At 44.3% G+C, this 17584-nt stretch overlaps 1 protein-coding gene and 2 long non-coding RNA genes across 4 annotated transcripts; 1 reads left to right on the forward strand and 2 right to left on the reverse strand.

The window, feature by feature from the left end:
- Window positions 1-294: 294 nt before the first annotated feature.
- On the forward strand, window positions 295-17089 carry setd1ba (SET domain containing 1B, histone lysine methyltransferase a). 2 transcript variants are annotated; one of them, XM_041058453.1, is made up of 19 exons: window positions 295-592; window positions 1025-1141; window positions 3520-3671; window positions 3929-4027; window positions 4367-4637; window positions 5558-5679; window positions 6275-7372; window positions 9077-9832; window positions 10246-10419; window positions 10508-10601; window positions 10686-10897; window positions 10989-11070; window positions 11159-11524; window positions 11642-12928; window positions 13276-13442; window positions 13627-13752; window positions 13992-14111; window positions 14392-14529; window positions 15317-17089. In XM_041058453.1, the coding sequence occupies exons 3-19, from the start codon at window positions 3534-3536 to the stop codon at window positions 15488-15490; spliced, it is 5424 nt and encodes a 1807-aa protein (XP_040914387.1). In that variant the 5' UTR covers window positions 295-592; window positions 1025-1141; window positions 3520-3533; the 3' UTR covers window positions 15491-17089. The 2 variants fall into 2 exon arrangements, with proteins under 2 accessions (XP_040914387.1, XP_040914386.1); XM_041058452.1 differs by lacking the exons at window positions 295-592; window positions 1025-1141 and adding an exon at window positions 3017-3292.
- Window positions 657-2802, reverse strand: LOC121195176. The gene is made up of 2 exons (XR_005895445.1): window positions 2502-2802; window positions 657-2341 (listed from the first exon to the last, which is right to left on the reverse strand). It is a non-coding gene; the product is annotated as an uncharacterized LOC121195176 (long non-coding RNA).
- On the reverse strand, window positions 12671-13613 carry LOC121195177. Its single transcript, XR_005895446.1, has 3 exons — window positions 13395-13613; window positions 13124-13287; window positions 12671-12809 (listed from the first exon to the last, which is right to left on the reverse strand). It is a non-coding gene; the product is annotated as an uncharacterized LOC121195177 (long non-coding RNA).
- Window positions 17090-17584: the final 495 nt, after the last annotated feature.

The following is a 17584-nucleotide window of genomic DNA, read 5'->3' on the forward strand; positions in this document are numbered from 1 at the left end:
CCAGATACAAAACTACAGGGCTGCTGCAGAGGATTCCTGTTGACCTTATATGGCAGTGTGGGGGTGCTGCAATACGCTCCAGCTCTCATGGCAACCGTCCAGAGCTCTCGGATTACTGCCGTTGCCAGGGCGAGTCAGCCCAGCAACCGTCAGCCTGAACGCGCTTATTAACGTCTCCTTCCTCATACGCACTGTCGACTGTTTTTTCTTCTTCTTTTTTTTTTAACTTCTTGTAAAACATACACCCTGTCGAGATTTAAAAAAAAAAAAAAAATCACCCCTGTGTCGGTCGGTTTAAAGACTTCCTGTTGAATCACCGAGAAATGTCCTCGGAAAAAAAGGGCTCTTTCCCCGAGTGAGCGAGCCTCACCCAGTTATGGCGCAGCAACATTTTACAGCACAGTGCTCTCCTTTGTCTGTAAAGAAGCCATTTTGAGACAGAGAACAGCAGAGAAACCAGTGAACAAGTGTAGCCTACATACCACCAAAAGGTGTCTTCGGACAAAGGGAAGCAGTGAAATATACAAGATTTCTCCCTATAAGATTCCTTTTGATCGTTTAAGACTTGGATTACATGTTTTGAATACTAACTGTAAGTTTACAATATCAATCAAAAATATTGGTTACAGTATTTTTAAAAAACAAAAGTCAATATATAGTTTTGTTGATAACGTTTTAATCACGATTTATTATTGTTCATGTTGTCTGTCCTCTATGAGAATACTTACACGTACACGTACAAATTGGCAAATTAAATGAAATAGCTCAAAATCCATTACCTTTCAAAACAACACTTCCTTGTGGTTTAATATGATGTAGCTCTGTTAGAAATGTCGAAATGGAAGAGGTTATACTTGACTGCAATCCTGTCTTCAAGGAGAGAGAGAGGAGATGGTTTGCATATTGCCCACACAGATGATGCTTGAAGATGCATATTCGCTGGCAGAGAGGCAATGCCTACCACTGATCAAAAAGTTTTCAAAAGAGCTCTATCTTTCGTGCTAATGGATTCCTTCCTTTTCAGGAGACGCTATCCCACCCCTTATTAATGCCATTATTAGAGGATCCGAAGATGGAGCTGAAAACATTCCTCCTGCCCCTGCGTTTAGGCCTGTTAACTGCATTTCACCAAAGTGCTGAGGTAAATATTTTCACCATGAGAGTTTTCCCTCCATCTGTTTCCTCTTAGGTTTGACTGTCTATTTTTTAACCGTTATAGAAACCGTAAAAAAAAAAAAAAGCTACGTGCCTGGGCTTCTTTAGTAATTTAAATATGCCCTTGAAGTAAGGTCAAGCTGGCGTTTACACTTAGGACGCATTTGGTTCTTAAATGGCAAATGGACAGCACAAACCTAATCGTGTCTCAAGTTGTCTCCACAGTTGTAGGCAGGGCACAACACAAGTCATCAGGGTATTAAGCCTTGCTGTTGTGAGAGGAAAGTGTTTAAAGTCATTAATCAAAGCAGATGGGATTATCAATCAACAGTCAAAATTGCAGGCAGCACAATAAACTATTTTGCAAAAGGGCCATTAGTTATCCATGGCCTACCTTCTGAGGAGCAATGGTATATAATCAGGACTGTAGGCTGTATATTTATGTGGAAGCATGCCAGTGAACATTTTGAATAAAGCTGCCTGTTACAAATGCTATAATTTCTATGTGATCAAAGTGATGATAGCTCAGTAGAAAAAATTAACAGAAAATACTTTTAATAACAGCAACTGCATGCCTCACATTTTACATTACTAAATTATCAAAACTATTAAATTATTATAAAAGAGTTGAACTTACTCATTGCTACTCATATCCTACAAGGCCATAAGTGCAATGCCAACAATCAGCCATTACACATTTTGTCACTTTAAACTGTGTTTTTCTTTCTCTAATTTAACATCTCCAAAACCATAAAGCTGTTTATTCACAACATTTGGTTTCTTTTCACTTAAGAAATATAAATACTATTATATGGGTGTGCCATGACCTAGTTAAGACAAAGATGGATTCCAGGCAGAGGAAAAAAGGCTCAAAATGTCACAGGGTATTACATCCAGTACATTCTCTTCCTTCTTCTCAATCCTTTAAAAGGAGGAATCATAGTTTTATCATAGTCCGTGAGAGATGAGGAAATCAAGTGTAAGATCCCTTTTGGAACAAAGGAAACCCATATAGGCCATTGAGTCCTGTTTTTAGGAAAATGGCTGCCGAGAGCGCTCGGCCCCCTCTCTCTGCTCTCTGTTGAAGGACTCCTGAGCCGTGCCTCTAATAGCAGACAGCTCCTCTGCTGCTGCGCTCTGATTGGCCCGCCGAGCTGCCGCTGTTAACCAGCCAATTGCCCGAGCACTGCAAAACGCCAAGCAATGTCAAACAAAACCCACTTTATTCGACAGTATAGTTAGCAAGAAAATATATGCAAATAAATTTAGAAAATGAGAAATCCATACGGGTTTACGATTATATGATTTAAAAAGCTCCGCAGCTGTTTGTAAAAACGAGGACCTACACAGCGGTTTGGCACTAGTTTGCTAGAGTAGATTAGACTGTCAGAGAAAGAGATGTGACAACCCGCCGCATTCCAACGGTTATTAACGTTAGCCTGACCGTTTAATTCAACTCCTAACAACCGAGCTTCGTATTAAAATCCTACTCTTCTTGTTGAACCTTTCACATCAACAGCTAGCAGTCGGTAACTAGCTCCCGTCGTTTGTTTCGTTTTCAAATAATCGTGAACCACCGCCGCTCTGTACACAAAACCCTGCGACCAAATCATTTTCATTAGCCTTCAGTGGCAGTTAAGAAGATATTGCCCCCTGTGTCTATCTTGTGTTTGCCATTTGGGTAAATGCAGCCGGCAGATTCGACACAAAAAATGCTTGAGAGGTTTAGCGACATGCGCCTCTTACCATACTTAAAATAATCGTGTATATGTATGATACGTTGCTAAGTGATTAAATTAAACCCCTATGATTTTAAACAAGGCAAAAACGTAATTAAACGGCCAGCGGAGAGAGAAATAAGTTTGCAACGAAAGTGCGGTTAGCATCGGCGGTGGGCAAGCCTAGTGGTGTATTGTGGGAGAGACAGGAGCTACAGACCAGAGGCACACAATATGTGTTGGCTCTCGCCGAAAAGGAGGCAGTATTCTTCAAGCTAAATCATGTAATGTAAGCGGCGAAAGGAAAGCGATTTCGTCTTTTCATCAGTTAGAGAAAAACCACTCGATCGGACGAACCATGTCCAAGCCAGGGGAGAGAAACAGATTGAACGAAGACCATGGCAGAAAGCAGAGTTCAAGTAAGCTTGTTCTTTTTTTCCTCTTTCTCCAGCCCTCCTAATGCCTGTTTTCCGTAACTGGGATATACGCTAGATCCCGTTTTCGCTCTCACTGGGGTTACCCCTACCACCAAAGTCATGCATCTGTAGCGTTTGGCTGTTTAAAAGTGTTGGGGGCTGGTAACAGGACCGTGTTTAGCGTTGCCTCACGATAGCTCTTCTCTCCTTGTCGCTGCCTGTCGTTTCAGGTTTGGCGAACGGCATGGACAGTCATCCCGTCTGCGGCTCGGCGGAGAAGCGGAGTCACCACTGGAGAAGTTACAAGTTGATTATCGACCCGGCGCTGAAGAAGGGATCACACAAACTGTATCGCTACGATGGACAGACTTTCAGCATGCCCGTAAGTGGACCGCCTTTGACGCGGCGAAACGGCTACAATAGTAACCGAGTAGCCGACCTCCATGATAGATTACAATGTGACTGTGTTGCCGTGGCCGGCCACAGGCATGTTCCAGCATCCTAAACGGCGTGTCGGAGGTGTTCGTTTATAACCAAACAACTGCCCCGGTTTGTGCAGGACTACTTTGCAACAAGTTAGTGGCGTGTGAAGTTGTGAATGGGATGGATAACAACATTGTGCCCCCCCTTCTCCTACAGAACCCCGGGATACCACCGGTGGACATCGTCCGAGACCCGAGGATCGGCCGTCTGTGGACTAAGTACAAAGAGACGGACCTGCCGGTGCCAAAATTCAAGGTATACACCCTGGCATAAAGTATGGAGCCAGTTTTTTTCCTTGTGGGAAAGGGGTGCTGTCAAAAGTTGCAGACACACCCCCCTCACTCATTTGTGGGACGTCGAGTGCAAGTATGATTGTCGGAGGGCAGAGGAGCACTAAAATAACACACCCCGCTCTGATGCATGCCTCAGTTTTGTACTTTTAATTGTATATTTAACAGGACTGTCCGGATTTGCATGTTCATTGTAACCACTCTGGCTCCGTAGTTCTTATCTCAGCTGTCAGAAATTACCCCACACGGTGCAACATTAACCCGAGGGCACTTACAACATTAACTCATCTCATTCTCCTTCCAGATCGATGAGTGTTATATCGGCCCTGTGCCTCCAAAGGAGGTGACATTCGCCAAGTTGAACGACAACATCAGAGAAGGATTTCTTACGGACATGTGCAAAAAATATGGAGAAATCGAGGAGGTCGAGATCCTGTACAATCCGAAGAATAAAAAGCACTTGGGAATTGCCAAAGTTGTTTTTGAGACCGTGAAAGCCGCCAAGGTGGCCGTGCAGTCGCTTCACAACACGTCTGTTATGGGAAACATCATCCACGTGGAGCTGGACCCGAAAGGTAAACAGTGCTTCGCTCATTCAAGGAAAAGACGCGTAACCGTAATGCACGATCAAGCATGTTCTCTGCTGCAGGGGCACAAACATATTTAAAGTGAAATGTTGCCTTGCTGTGAATTATGAGGAGGACATCAGTCACGTGTGTAAATTTACGTGCGTTGCCTAGTAACGAGGCATAATTGAATTTCATTGAATGTAAGCTTGCTCCCACAAGCCCAGAGCTGAGGGTGCTGTGTACTCCCACTGCGCCTAATTTCAGACCTGTAAACAAACACAAACCGATCTGTCACAGCGCTCCCCCCATCACACTGTTTCTGTTAAGTCACTTTTAGTAAAGATTGAAGAAATTTCACTTCACCTGCTGGTTTTTGACCGATGCAAAACAGCAACTATAATTCTTAACTTTAATAATTGACAACAGTTTTGCACCTGTGCTCATTTAATCAGAGAATTTATTGTGACAGTGTGTGCAGTTTAGTCACCTACAGAAGTGATATTTTCTTGAATTACTGTCACAGTTTTATTTATTCTTTAAGTGTCAGTGTCTTTGTAAGAAGTGTAGCAAATGAGACCTGCATTTTGTGTATAACATGTATGTATATGTATAATATGTATATATGTATATATGTATGTATATAAAAAACATGTTTTGCTCATGTTATTATAACATCTGTGTATCCCAGATAATGTTTCACGTTGCCCTTTCACAGTTTACAATTTATATGTAGTAGAGTATAGACAATGATTTCAAAATAATTAGAAAGTGTTGCCCCCATACAAATATGTTTAATTTTGTATTCAGCTACCACTGAATAATCACTGTTATTACAATCATGCCAGATTAGTTTATATAAAACCCATTGGCATTAAGCCCGCTTTATAAACTTGGCATTGGGTCCACTCATGTTTACTGTTCTGCAGGTGAGAATCGCCTTAGGTACTTCCAGCTCCTGATGAATGGCAGCTACACTCCGAGGACCCTGCCTGTTGGTGGAGAGGAGGCCAGAGAAGTTTCCCCTCGTAGCCTGGCAGAAGCCTTATTGGTAAAAATAAATAAATAATAATGTACATTTTTTTCGTTCATAGTTGTGGTTGTAACAAAATCACCACCTAAACTGTGACAAATGTTTTTTGTGAGGTCAGTCTGGAGAACAGTTATATATTATTATGTTGATTGGATTGGATTACTGAATTGTAGTGTTACTTTGTAGAAAGCAACCAGTTTGCCTATCTAAGCTGACATACTTATCTGTAATTAATTTTATTGTTGCAGCAGGTGGTGGAGTAGAACAGAGGAAATGTTACACAGACCCTTGTCTGTGGACTGAAATTACAAAGCCACTGAAATGTGCACTTTGGCCTCATAGCATGAGATCCCCCAGGCATTGTGCCTAGATAGTCTTATCCACCAGTTTGGCCTTTGAAATGATCCTCACAGGTGTACACTGTGAAATGTAACTATTAGTCATTTGGGGAAAATCGTCCCACTATTTTTCATGACTGCACTGATGCACAGCAGCTGCTATGTTGCAACCTAGAGGCATTCTTAGTGTTGTTCTTAGTGTTTTTATTAGTTGTTTTGGTTGAGGTTTGTCTTACCTGTGACATGTTGTTCTGATCCTGTTTGTCTCTTCTAAGGCCTGCGAGCCCATCCGCAGGTTATCAGAGAGCAATGTGTCGGCTGTGGGAGCAACACTGCCACCCAGCAGCTCCACCACTCCTCTGTCCCTGGAGACAGGGTACTCCAGCCTAAGGCAGGACACACCCCAGTCCCAGGGAACCCCTCATACCCCACGCCAGACAAGTACGCCCTTCTCTCAAGACTCCAATTACTCCAGTCGGCAGTCCACGCCTGCGTACCAGTCCAGCCGGCCCGAGAGCTCCGGAGGATACAAATCCCGGAGACACGAGAGTAAGTTCCAGGATGCGTACAACCGCAGACCGGAGAGACCTCAGTACCGCAGCAACATGTACCGCAGTACAACGTCTGACCAGGCTCCCTTCAAACAGCACCAACTCACCCCGCCTGAACCTCCACCCTCCACATCCTCCTTCACCTACACAGCGCCTCCTCCTGCTACGCCCAACTTCAAGTCCGCCTTTTCGCCCTACCAGGCCCCTTTGCCCCCTGCTTTCCCCCCATCAGAGCCAGCTTTTCATCACCCAGCCCAAAGGGAGGGTGAGTACCTCCGACCACCACAGCCGCCGCTGGCAGCTGCCACTGACTTTTTGCCCGTCAAGGAGAGACCAGAAACTCCTCCGATCCCCGAGCCCCCACCTGAGCCCGTGCCCCATCCGACCACCCCTCCTCCTCAAACGCCAGAACACTGCCCCTCGCCTGGCTCCCCCACGCTGGATTCAGAGCGCAATAGCCTGGATTCCCGCATTGAGATGCTTCTCAAAGAGAAAAGGACAAAACTGCTGCCGTTCCTTGAGGAGCGAGACTCGGACACTGAGGTGCGAATGGAGGGAAGTCCGATTTCCTCCTCGTCCTCTCAGCTATCCCCAATTCCCCCTTACACAGGCGGCTCTCAAGCTGGGCAGCAAAATTCTCGTCCCTCCAGCACAGGCTTGGAGGATATCAGTCCAACCCCACTGCCAGACTCAGAAGATGAAGAGCCAATTCCCGGGACTGCCGCTCTGATCAAGAGAATCAGCTCTCCTGTCCACGATAAGATGAGCAACAGTGACCTCAAAGATTTTCGAGGTCATACTCCCACTGATAAAATGGACACGGTAAGACACAGTGTATTTTCTGATATTTGCATGAAAATAAACACATATTGTCAAGACAGGTAATAAGTGCATGATTCCATGTGTCCCACAGCGTCCTAATGGGCCAAATATTGCTAAAATAAGCAAGTATAAATTGTCTTGATTAGTTGATAGAAGCACAGTGCTGATGTTTACGCACAGCTGTGAATGACAGTTACACAAAGGACACAGGAAGTGAGGTCTAGTTTCAGTGCAAGGTGGTAGTAGTAAACTTTCCCTTTTGTTTTGTTCTTTTTTGTTCAGCTTTGTAAAGGAAATTCCGGTTTCACAGCAAATTACATATGATGTTACCACAAAGAAAGATCTTTACTATTTCACTTAAGTGCTGCTGTGTTGTTCATCTTTGTGCACAGAATGAAAATGTCTTAAAACTAGTAATAAGTTAGTTGTTGTCTAAAAACTTCCTCTAAAAAAAAACGAGTATTCACTAGCACAAGAGTCTTTGCATATGTAACTGAAAGATGTAAAATTCCCTGTCAGTGCAAGTAAAAGAGCTGAAATGAGTTATGAATGAAAAGTTTAAGATGCATAGTTTGCAACCTTACAAATGCCTTCACATTCATATGAAGCTGAGCTCCTTGTTTGTAGTCACAGTTACGCCATCTGGCCTGTGATGTTGTATTTCTACACGTTGTGCTGTGCTTTGAAAGGAGAAATAAGAGCCGTTCTGCTGTTGGGGAATTGAACACTCTTGTTTCCTCTTTCGAACACTCACTGCACACACTCACTTGGAGGAAAACACAGTTTGGCTGTTGGCCCCATTCAACACCGCACTTCCTGGTTTTGCTGAGCCTGACAGTCAGGATTGGCCACAGCGTCTCTGGTCTCACATTTCAAGTTATCACAAAGCAAACAGTGCAAACAGGTCATTTGGGTAACGACACCACTCCCGTGCTGAGTTGACTCTGCTTAGTCTCATTTCTGCAGCAGTTGTGACAGAGATCCTTTTATACTATTAAACAACAGAGAAGACAATTCAGTGCTGTTATGTTTAACAGCGTAAGTCTCACATTCACATTTGCTGCTGTGGCTTTAGGAATACATGCCCAAACAAACAGCTTTGATTGGAAACCTGCTGACCAACAACATGGGTCAGTTGCGTGTCACTGTTTGAGCGCGTATACTAAACTTTGAACTTAGATCAGCATTAAAATGTTTGTTGCTCTTATTTTGTATGTCTGAGCGGGTATCAAACCCCAATACTTTTTCAATAGTGACTGAAATGTGTGCATAGCACAAAGTATCAAAAACGGTCAAGTACTTAAAGTTGGCATTGAAGTCCATGTCAGATTTGTAATCTTATTTACTTATTTAAACAGTTATTCCCTGATTTTCACAATTTTATTCAGGCAAAGTTCTTGTGTGGCAGCTTGTGTACAGACAGCATTTGAGAACTCTGTTTACAATTCTCAAAGTATCCAAAAAAAAAAAATCACTGCTGTGGTATAAAACTCAGGTTTTGTAACAGAACTAATACAAAAAAAATCTAACCCAGATTCCACTTACTAGCTTTTACTTGAGTCTTCAGCCTTGACATAACTTCATAAGTAGATGGTGTTTCCTCAGTTGTCATGGAAATTAAGAGGGCAGGTGATGACTTTTGTAAGTTGTGGAAAATAGATGTTTGCGTTGCATAGTCCTGACAGGCTGTCCCTTTTCATACAGGGTCATCAGTCGTCAGGAGAAGACATGGAAATCTCAGACGATGAGATGCCCGGGACTCCGATCACCAGCGGAGACTGTGGCAAGGGCATTGTTGTCAACTCTGCCCTGTCCCCGATGCAGACCATTCCCATCCCTCCCCCCGGCTTCCACCCTCTACCGCACCAAGCTGGCTTCCCGATCCCACATCACCACCTGCCCCCTCACTCTGCCGTCCCGGGACATCCTCCTCACCTGGCCGGTCATCCTGGAGTGCCTCCCCATATGTTGCCACACATGGGCCCCTACCCTCCAAGCATGATGCCACTAGTGCAAATGGAGCTAATGAACTGCTTGCGGTGGGAACAGTGGAGCACTGTTCCCATGTCGTTCCAGATGCAGCAGCAGATGCTGAGTCGCATTGCTCAGACTAGAGGGCCCTATCCTTATCCACATTTTATGGACAGTGGTGCATCGGGGCCGTTTGGCGGGCCTTACGCACCCCTGTCTCTTAGTGCTGCACCTGCTAGTGGCAGCACAGGGGCACCGGGACAACAGTGGCAGCATCCCAGTATACCAAAGTTCAACCCCACTGTTCCTCCTCCTGGATATGAGAGTAAAAAGGAGGATCCGCACAAGGCCACCGTTGATGGTGTGCTGCTGGTCATTGTTAAAGAGCTGAAGGCCATCATGAAGAGAGACCTCAACCGAAAAATGGTGGAGGTGGTGGCTTTTAGAGCCTTTGATGAATGGTGGGATAAGAAGGAACGCTCAGCAAAGGTAAATCTTTCATTGGTTTCTATATATAATAGAAACCATGAATTGCAGTGACATTAGTGTCATTCAGTCTCCACTGCAGCACAAACATTCATTATAAGCATCCATTCACTGTTGGGTAACACAATGCTTTTTGCAGATTATTAAAAAAGAATGAGTGTAATGACCCTTCCAAGTAGTTACAGCTGATTTGCTTCTCTGTGGTCCAACCTGCGTCCACGAGGGTCTTGCTTTATTAGCAAATATAATTTTGACAAGTGGCGTAATATACTCATCTCATGATTCTGACAATTGTTTAAAAAAGTAAACAATTCTAATGATCATGATTATAGAACTTACAATGTACATTTTTTCAGTTGTTCTGTAACAGGGTTACAGTAACTACCTAGCAGTTAAAGTTGTATTGTTTTTCCCAGGCATCTTTAACTCCAATGAAGGGTGCGGAGGGGAAAGAAGAAGAGAGACCCAAACCCAAAGAGACGATGGGTTCAAGTCTGCTGGAGAACTGGAACAAGGGTGAGGGACTGGGCTACGAGGGAATGGGCCTGGGAATCGGTTTAAGAGGGGCCATCCGGCTGCCCTCCTTCAAGGTAAGCCTTGAAATTTGTCTTTTAGTAAACACGGATAAGGACCAACTGCACTGCCTGTTGGTACTTCATGGTTTGATGTTGCGTTCAGGTGAAACGGAAGGACCCACCTGAGGCCGCATCAGCAGGCGACAACAAACGAGCCCGACCTTCCACTCCGGTGGATGACGAGCTGGAGGATGAAGGTAACAAATACTCTGCGTGTGCAATTCTTTCTTTTCTGTCTGATTTTACAAAACAGCCAAAAGCTAATTTATCGTTTCTGTCAGACCGAGATCGAGATCCAGCTGAGCTCCCGACGGATGATTCTAAAATGGACGGCGATGGCATGTCTTCAAAGCGACGACACTCGCGGCCACTTGAACTGGACAGCGAGGGAGAGGAGGAGTTGGACACCTCGGGGAAGGAGGAGGAGTCTTTGTCCGACAGGGAGGAGGGACCTGATGAAACAGAGGCTGCGGACAGGCTGCTGTCAGGCAAAGTAAGCTTTCTCAAAAATTACTTCTCAGTGGACATATTAATTATTTGTGCATTTTGTATAAATTTGTATGATACATCTGATCATCTCTTAGGAGAGTGGCGATGAGGAGGGTGATGATGAAGAGGGAGGAGACTCATCCAGTGAGAGCGCTTCCTCAGATTCGCCTGATGCTGGTACTTTAAATATCTGACAACAACAGTTGGTTCTTTTTATAAAGTATGTTTCCTGTAATTAATAGTTTCTTTGCCCAAATTGTTGCAGAAGCCGAGAGTTCAGCTTCCTCCAAGGCCAGCTCGGACTCCTCAGCAGAAAGCTCGGACTCCTCTGAGTACGAGTTAAGCTCGGAAGAGGATGAGGATGAGGAGGAAGAAGGGGAGGCAGCAGCAGTAGACACTGAGGATGAAGGCAAAGAAGCTGAGACGTCCTCGTCCTCTTCATCGGCAACATCTTCGTCTTCTGATGAAGAGGAAGGGGAGGCAGAGGCCAAGCCACCGAGCCCTCCTGCAGGACTGGTCCTTGACGACAAGGAGGACAAGAGAAACAGGGAGGAGCTAAGCAACAAGGCCAAACACAGACCTCCAAGTCCTGAGGAGGCGGTAATGCCACCATCGCCTAAAGGCATCCCAGGTGAGTGTCAGCCACTAAGTCTATACTGATTATGGTAAACATTTCAATAAAGATATGTGTCATTTTGAAGTAATGATATCAAGTTAAATGAAATAAAAATCTTTTCTTGTCTTGTAGTCAAGGAAGACATCAGAGACAGGAAAATTCCTGTAGTGAAGTCTGAACCTCAGGAGCATGTAGCGAGCCTTCGGCCACCCACTCCCACAGGCGCCCTGCCCGACGGCGACCAGGACTTAAAAGCCAAAGGTAAAGCAGAGCCCGGGGAAGTAGCCTGCACCCCTGGTCGACTAGCCCCACCTCACTTAGACTCGAGCACACCTGTCCCAAAATCCGTCTCCACACCTTTAATGCACCTCCCTCTCCCTCCTCACCCGGCAATAGAAGGTCGTACCCTCCTTCATCCGCCCCCTGGTCCCCTACCTGACCTCCAACAGCGGACTAGACTCCCCACAGATGAGGATATCCCCCGCACGCCGGGCAGAGACCTAATGGAGCGTGCCCGAAGTCTGGGCAAGTCCCAGAGCACCGACACAGTGCCTAACACACCTGGTAGTGATGCCCCACTTACGGGCAGTAGCCTGTTGCTTAGCTCCCCTCACATCCCCGGTAGTCCATTTTCCTACCCTGCTCAGTCCCCTGTCCTCAGTGCTGGAGTCCCCCGCACTCCAGGTAGAGACTTAACCTTCACCCCTGTCTTCCCTGACCCCACAGCATTAACTCTTAATAGAAAAGTATCCTCTGAGAGTCTGGATGATAGGCCAGTTTTTAAGGAGCCCCCCATCAGTGCACTGCCTAACCAAACCCTTTCAGCTGGTTCAGAGCACTCAGCCAGTGTCCCTGAAGATCTACCTGCTGGTCTCACTATAGACGTACCTGTGCCATCAGACACTGCCCCATCAAAGAGGAAACCTGGACGACCCAAAGGCAAAAAGATCCCAGCTGCCTCTGCGGCTGATGAGTCTTTGGAGCTCTCATCTGAGTCCACCCCTCTGCCTCACGACGCACATCTCGGAGATCTGTCCATGCAAATGATGTCCGCCAAGTCTCCCGACCACCCGATCCTGGACTTCCGGGAAAGAGAGGAGGAGCCTCAGACAGTCCTGCCTGCTGAAGACGGCTTCCTGTCCTATGAAGAGGAGACTCCCGTGGCCACAAAACCTGCTCGGAGGGCGCGGCGAGGCTGGGAGGAGCTGCTGCTGGGCAGCCTGTCCCCCGTCACCACGCCTCCTCGGCCATACTTCAACCCACGCTCCGAGTTTGAGGAGATGACCATCCTGTATGACATCTGGAACGAGGGCATAGATGAGGAGGACATTCGGCTTCTGCAGATCACTTATGACAAGATGCTCCAGCAGGATAATGGCAATGATTGGCTCAACGACACGCTCTGGGTCAACCATCCTCATATCCTTTACTGCTTAACAACTGCTGATTTACACCAAATACTGTTATCAATAATATTCATATTTATATATTTGTCACTTTTCCAAACAAGTTGCTCCAAAGAACAGAGAGATAAAAGGCACAGAACAAATTATTTTAGGAGATCAAATCAATTAAATACCAAAGAAAAAGATGTTTTTTTAAGTTGTTTTGTACCCTGTGTATCAAATAGCAGCCCCCTCTGCTGGTGAAACTGAGGAACTTTTTTTTGGCTGGATTTAAGTAGCCCAGTAACTGAGCTTTACAAGTGTTGCAGCATCCAGCTGTGGTCCAAGGTGTTTTCAGTGTCTTCCTTGACTTCCCTGCACCTACCAACATCCCTGGAGTGAAGAAAAAGAGGAGAGACGACGGCATGAGGGATCACATGACCGGCTGTGCCAGGAGTGAGGGGTACTACAAGATCGACAAGAAGGACAAGATCAAGTACCTTCAGAGCACACGGCTGCAGTCGGAGGAGCCGCCCGTCGACACACAGGTGGGCAGGAGCTGACAAATTGGGGTGCTTGAGTTACCCTTTGGTGTTATGTGAAAATGGGCATGTAACTTAAGATTTAGGATGTCTCTTTCTATTGCACCATCCCATAAAAAAATACAAAAATTTTTAAAAAATCATAAACTGCAGTGGGTGTGCAGATCTAACTCCCATCTTCTTTGTGCAGGGTATGAGTATTCCTGCACAGGTCCACGCCTCTACCAGAGCTGGCTCGGAGCGGCGGTCGGAGCAGCGACGCTTGCTGTCCTCTTTCGCATGTGACAGTGACCTGCTGAAGTTCAACCAGCTGAAGGTAAACAAAAGCAAACAGAACTTTGGTCTGTTGGGCTGTTTGATGCACCTCGAATTTTATACGAAAGAACAGTAAACAAGAACATAAGACAGACAACCACAACAAACACACACAGGATGTCGATGCAGAGTCTTTAATTATTGTCATTGTAGGCGACAAAAAGTCAATTGTAAGATTTCATGTTGGCAAATAACTTCACTTCAGGATGTTACCAACTTTTCTCCGTTTTTCTCTTTCAGTTCCGTAAGAAGAAGATCAGATTCTGCAAGTCACACATCCACGACTGGGGTCTGTTTGCTATGGAGCCCATTGCTGCTGATGAAATGGTGATCGAGTACGTTGGACAGAACATCAGACAGGTGAGAGGCAGTTGATTGGTTCGTTTTGGAGTGGGTTTTCTGTGTGTATGCAAGCCGTTATTACATTTTATCCATTGATCAATGTACTTTCATTCCTATATATCTATATTCCTAGGTTTTAAGTTCACCTAGGGAAAAAAAAACGAAACTAGAAGTAATGTTTACTTAGATCGCTAACTTTTCTGACTTCACAGGGGTCAAGGGTCAGAACCGCGAATGATAAATAAGGTTTCATTTTACAGCTGTCAAACATCTAACGAGTGACAATCTTTATTTGCAGGTGATTGCGGACATGCGGGAGAAGCGCTACGAGGAGGAGGGCATCGGTAGCAGCTACATGTTCCGTGTTGACCACGACACCATCATAGATGCTACGAAGTGTGGCAACTTCGCTCGTTTCATCAACCACAGCTGCAATGTAAGGCAACAGTAGCACAATATCCTTTTGTAAATGCTTCATGACCAGTGGTGGAAAGTAACTCATTATATTTACTCAAATCCTGTACCTAAGTACAGCTTTTATGTACTTTACTTGAGTATTTCCATTTTCAGTTTACTTTCCTCAACTCCACATTATTTTTTTTTTTATTCTTCACTACATTTCACTACATTTATCTGACAGCTAGAGTGATTTTTTCTTTCCACACTAAACATTTACAGCTTTTCCAACAGGATTGTCCAGTCAAAAAAAATCCCCCACTTATGAAATCATTTTAGTCTGGAATTTAAGTTTTATTTTGTTATAGAAAGTCAAAAAAACATTTAGTAGCAATATTTCAACCTGCGAGTTAACTCATTTTAGAAATCCCTTTCAGCCTTTCTTGAACTTTCAACCTTCCTCCTTTGTCTTGTTTCACAATACAGTCATTTCAAAAAAACTGCTTAAAATATTCTCCCTGCTGCACAAAGTAAGGTTTTTGGGATTCTTTGGCAGAAATGTCTTCGTAAGACTGGAGGTTTTTACAGATTAAACTGCACAATATTTCATAAAGAATTAAAATCTCCTTGAACATAAATGCGTCAGTAATAAAAAACCTGTAACAGTTTTATAGCGCCAGTCTGAATAATGAGTACTATTCAGACTACCTTTTGAATTAAGGACATATTTTCTAGTACCAGGATTTTTTACATCATTCTATTTCTACTTTTGCTTAAGGAAATGACGTCAATCAATAATAATCATGTCAATTTGTTTGTCTTTTCAGCCTAACTGTTATGCAAAGGTCATCACAGTGGAGTCTCAGAAGAAGATCGTGATCTACTCCCGGCAGCCCATCAACGTCAACGAGGAGATCACGTACGACTACAAGTTCCCCATCGAGGACGAGAAGATCCCTTGTTTGTGTGGGGCAGAGAACTGTAGAGGAACGCTGAATTAACATCTGGTCGAAGTCAGAAGAATCTCCTACAGGGTGTTAAAACACTTTCCATAAACTTTTCTTCAAGTTTCCCGGACACACACACACAGACTCCCACGCCAACGTCCCCCGGACCAGAGGAGACTGAAGAAGGGAAGGTTTTTGTTTGGGAGCGAGGAGAAGAAACCTGCGGGTCGCCTGGATAGAGTTTAAGCTACCTGTATGGCACTCATCACATATTTAACTCTAGCTTGTTTACGATTTATGGTGCTCTTGAAATGAAAAATGCATAGTTTTTTATGTATGCCAGTGACCCAGAATTTACAAAACACTTGACTTGCTGGTGCAGCATTTCTTCCTCTCCTCTCAACGTCGGACAGTATTTGAGCACAGCTCCTTCCACATCGAGTCCTGGTTTGTACAGTTCAACACTTTTTTTTTTCCCTCTCATTTGTCTCATAAGCTTTACATTACACCACACGATACAAACAAAAACAAAAAAAAACAAACAAAAAAAAACAACAACAGACTCACATGATCAGCTGCTTACTAACACTGTTGAGACGCACAAGCCCACCAGGAAAACACCTCTCTGTGGGAGAAGACGTGGTCGCCACCCACCTGAGCAAGAATGACAGACGGCGTCCCTTCCATTCAGGGGGGAGGACGACGGAGTGTCACACCCCGCCCCGCCGCGAACTGCTTTCTTGCTCCTACCTCCTCTGCACCAGTTTTCTTGGAAATCAAACTAATGGAAAAAAAATCCTGCCACAAAATCTGAAAATTTTGGAAATCACACTTGCTTTCACCAGCCGGAATGGATCGTGCTGCTTCCTATTAGTTTATGCAAAGTTAAAGAAGACGTGCAAAATTTGTATTAATGATATTCCAGTGTTTTCCAGTTTTGTTTAGGTAGTTCTCTTCTTGCTTGTTTCCTTCAAAGACACTATATCTGTGTGTATGTGTGTGTTTTTGAGAAAGAGAGAATGTGTGTGTCAGACTTCTGATTTGAAGTATTTATCATCACATCTTAGTGTGTGTGTGTGTGTGTGAGAGAGAGAGAGAGAATGTGAGTGCACTGCCCCCTGTAGGCCACAGCGCAGAAGGCTGACGAATCCTGCAGAGCAAGAAAATGAAAATTGAATCACTTCCTGTCTGCATCCACAGGGCAGCATCTGAAAATACTTGCTAAACTTTTGGAGGAAAGATTTATCTTCTCATTTTAAGTGCCATAGGAACGTGTAACTGTCTTTGTTTAACCTGAGCAGACAGGTGACAGGTGTAAAAGTCTGTGCATGTGCAAAACGTTGCTGCCTATTGTTTTTCTCTGGCGCGCGTGTGTGAGTGTGTTTGATGGTGTTGATGTTGATGTTGTTTTGGCTTCCTTCATCTGAACCCGAAGTCTCATGTCTGGTCTGTGTGCTCATAGATTCCTCTTCAGCTTGTTACTCTACCAGTGTTTAATGTTTCCCGCGAGACAGAAAGTGTTTCCACGACCCAGCAGACCTCCTCATCGTAGTCTACGAAGGCCGTTCTTTCTTTATAAACTCATTAAGATAAAAAAAAAAAAAAAAAAAAATTGTGAATGCACTCGAGGCTTGCACTTCTGCTTTACGCCCTCTTCAGTCTTCAGTCAGCCCAACCACCCACCCCCTACTCAAGACCAAGTCACTCATTGCTTTTCATTCAGTTGGATTGATTATGGAGATTTTCTTTCTTTTTTTTCCACCAGTGATTGTTTATATTGTATATGATTACTTGTACAGAAGATCTAAAGCTTTTTTATCTTCACAGGGGTAACACTTTTAAGACGCATCTTTCTCTCTGTCTGTTTTTTTTTTTTTTTAACAAAAGACTGAGTATTTAAAACTATTTTCAGGGATCTGTAAAAGGAATCTGAGGGTTTAAAAGGTTGTTTATTTAAAGAAAAGGTCCACTGTGTATAGGAAAAGTCTCCACCTCCCTTTTTGAAAGATTGTTTCTTGTAGAAACGTCTTCATTTTCTGCCCATTTGCTTTATAATCTTAAAATGTGTAAATACTGTAACTGTGAATACTATATAAATATATATATTTTTGTTCCCTGGGATTTGCTACCTGAATACAGCTGTAACAT

This window comes from Toxotes jaculatrix, chromosome 16 (assembly GCF_017976425.1).
Source record: "Toxotes jaculatrix isolate fToxJac2 chromosome 16, fToxJac2.pri, whole genome shotgun sequence".
Taxonomy (NCBI): domain Eukaryota; kingdom Metazoa; phylum Chordata; class Actinopteri; family Toxotidae; genus Toxotes; species Toxotes jaculatrix.

Coding starts and splice junctions, on each gene's coding strand:
- setd1ba (XM_041058452.1), top strand. CDS start 3,232: ATGTCCAAGCCAGGGGAGAGAAACAGATTGAACGAAGACCATGGCAGA. Junction 10,420..10,507: donor TCCGGCTGCCCTCCTTCAAG/GTAAGCCTTGAA, acceptor TGTTGCGTTCAG/GTGAAACGGAAGGACCCACC. Junction 13,753..13,991: donor TGAAGTTCAACCAGCTGAAG/GTAAACAAAAGC, acceptor TTTCTCTTTCAG/TTCCGTAAGAAGAAGATCAG.